Source organism: Aplysia californica, unplaced genomic scaffold (genome assembly GCF_000002075.1).
Source record: "Aplysia californica isolate F4 #8 unplaced genomic scaffold, AplCal3.0 scaffold00307, whole genome shotgun sequence".
NCBI classification, from domain to species: Eukaryota; Metazoa; Mollusca; class Gastropoda; order Aplysiida; family Aplysiidae; genus Aplysia; species Aplysia californica.
The window spans coordinates 226884-229748 of NW_004797577.1; the positions used below are offsets into that span (position 1 = coordinate 226884).

Sequence of the window (2865 nt, forward strand, 5' to 3'; positions counted from 1 at the left end):
TGTCTCTGTCTGTCTGTCTGTCTGTCTGTCTGTCTGTCTGTCTGTCTGTCTGTCTGTCTGTCTGTCTGTCTGTCTGTCTGTCTGTCTGTCTGTCCAACAAAACGATAACAAATAGCTTTTCAGTTGCTGTTTTAAAAATATTTTTAGGGTCATGTTAATGTTAATGAAAGTCTTTCTTTATTTCCCAAGGAAAACAAATAGTCTTGGTCGTTTACAATGGCAGTGGTGTCACTCACGCGTGCACACAAGGAGAAGTCTCAAGTCATGATGACTTAGACGAACAACCGTAGACAGTGTGTGACATGAAGTAGTCAGTCATCTACAAACTCCCCCCTCCCCTCTCCCAATATACCGTCAGGTACATCAGGCAGAGAGCAGTTGACATCGCGCGTGTCTGTCCCGGGCCACTTTCTCCAATCTTGGGCCATCCAGGTTCTGGGTGATCGCTAAATCCTTGATTGTGCTTCTGTGACTTCCAGTTGATCTGCCTCTCCTTCTTTTTCCAGTTGGTCTCCAATACCATCTATCTGATAGGGCAAGCTTCTTTCTATAAATTTAGGTCATCTACAAATTCACCTTTTTTGTCGGGGGCGGGCTCCAGTGGCAAGTGAGTAATGAGTTCAGACTCAAAAAGTAATGTCAAGCAAGTGTCGGTGACACGGGGTTTAGATAGGTGGTCACTGGGGTGTGTCTTCGAGCAAGACACGACAACCCGAGCTAAAAAAAACCACAGAAAGATGTCCAATGGCGACCAGCAATGGCATGTTTGTGAAATAGTTCTGTACTTTTGTGATATTCGTATATTTGTGTATGTATTAATGTATGTATATTTTATGTATATTTTTAATCATGTATTTATGTATGTAATATGTTTGCCACTGTAACCCAAATTTCCCCCCACGGGGATCAATAAAATGCGAAATCATTTTTTTTAATATTTAAAAACCCATGTGTAAGATAGGATCCCGTTTCGCCAGGCATATACTACGCCCCTCACTCCAAGACCTTACAGCAGTGCCTCAAGTATATCGAGACGCTCCCAATCATCGATGAACCGGAGATCTTTGGCATGCACGAGAACGCCAACATTGCCTTTCAGATGAACGAGACACACGCCTTGTTGAGTGAGTTAGGGTTGTTGTTGCTGTTGTTGGAGGTGGTAGTGGTGTTGTTGTTGTTGCTGTTATTGTTGTTGTTGTTGTTGTCGTCGTCGTCGCTGTTGTTGTTGTTGCTATAAGACTATTGATCTGTATAAAATTGAGAATTCCGTTGAACATTTTTTTTCTTCAAATTAGTGCATTTAGAATATTTCTTTTGGGTCTCCCCAAAGTCTGGACATTCTATTTGGATGTTCTGGATCGTTTGGTCGGCATTACTTTCGACAAAGGTATCTGTGTATCGGAGAAGTATGTCCAATATTTAATTCTCTTAAAATATTAGCTTCGTCTTGTCTGGCGGTACCTGAAAGTTTTTGTGCACACAACTTGAGCATAGTGGAGTTCCTTTTTACTTATTTATTGGTTCCACTGTTCCTCTCACAGACTGGAAGTGGGGGGGTTCAGCCACTTTTTAAAGTCTATCTGTGAGAAGGTGTAGCTCTACATTGATCTTAATAGAAAGGACAAAGAGAAAAGTTGAGGTCTTAGACTGGTGACCGTCTTAAAACATGGTGTTGTGTTGTACAATAAATTAAAATGCATGTGGAAGTGGGGGGGGGGGGGTCTAGTTTCAGTTCAGGTCCCGCACCTATTCTTGAATAATGTAATGTATCCATTTATATGCAAACTAAAATACCTGTCGTTTCTATTAATTTCCTCCAGTCTGTGGGAGACACATTAGAAGAATCAAATAAATAATAAACTACACAGCATTAAGCCCAAACTGGATCCACCAAAACCTGTGGACCTCTCCAGTAGAGACAAACTTATTTTTACTCGATTACACATCGGACACACGTCCCAAACACACAAATACCTCCTTCAGGGAGATGAGAAGCCGTTCTGTGTCGGGTGCCACACAAATTTTACCATTAGACACATTTTAACAGGATATTTAGACTTCGGAGAGACCCGAAGGAAATATTTTAAATGCAAAAAATTGCAAAATCTGTTTTCCGTCTTTGATTCTAACAGAATCCTTGATTTTATAAAAGGCCTTTGGCCTTTACGAAAAATTGTAAATACCGTTATTTTGATTTTTTAAGCAAGTTGTCATTTTTTGGATGCTACTTCGCCTCAGGTGTTTTAACATTTTAAAATCTGATCATTGACCCGAGCCAAGCCGTGCAATGAACTGTTGTGAGTGCAACCGATTTGTGCTTTGCGCACTCATATTATTATGACCTTATGCAGTTGCGAGCGCCGTAAAATTCTTACTAAAGCAAACATCTGATAGTTTGTCACATTCTGGCCAGACACGATTCTGGAGGTCCAGCCCCGGATGTCCACGGGGGAAGGGGGCGTGTCTAACGACGAGATCGCCTACGACCAGGCGGAAGACATTCTGGGCCGAGTGGTGGAGAAGCTGGACATAGAGGAGGCCAGTGAGGCCATGTTTGTGGTGGGTGATCGGGGATTTGGGGAGATCTTCTTTTTCTATTTCTCTCTTTCTCCCTCGTTAGCGTTCCCCATGTATCAATAATTGTTGTCTCTCCCTTTCTCTCTGTCTCTGCCTCTGTCTTTGTCTCTGTCTCTCTCTCTCTCTCTCCTCTCTCTCTCTCTCTCTCTCTCTCTCTCTCTCTCTCTCTCTCTCTCTCTGTGTCTCTCTCTCTTTCTCTCTCTGTCGTGACATCTCCAGCTCTATCTCTTTTTTATCTATCTATCTATCTATCTATCTATCTATCTATCTATCTATCTATCTATCTAT

General features: G+C 42.0%; 1 protein-coding gene across 1 annotated transcript in view; it reads left to right on the forward strand.

Annotated features, from left to right (window-relative positions):
- LOC101855959 (dynein heavy chain 6, axonemal) overlaps positions 1-2865 on the forward strand; it is a gene marked incomplete in the record, with an annotated part of 98470 nt that overhangs the window by 87491 nt on the left and 8114 nt on the right. Inside the window, 2 exon segments of the mRNA XM_035970687.1 lie at positions 978-1124; positions 2414-2559. Of these exon segments, the coding sequence (XP_035826580.1) occupies positions 978-1124; positions 2414-2559 (293 nt within the window).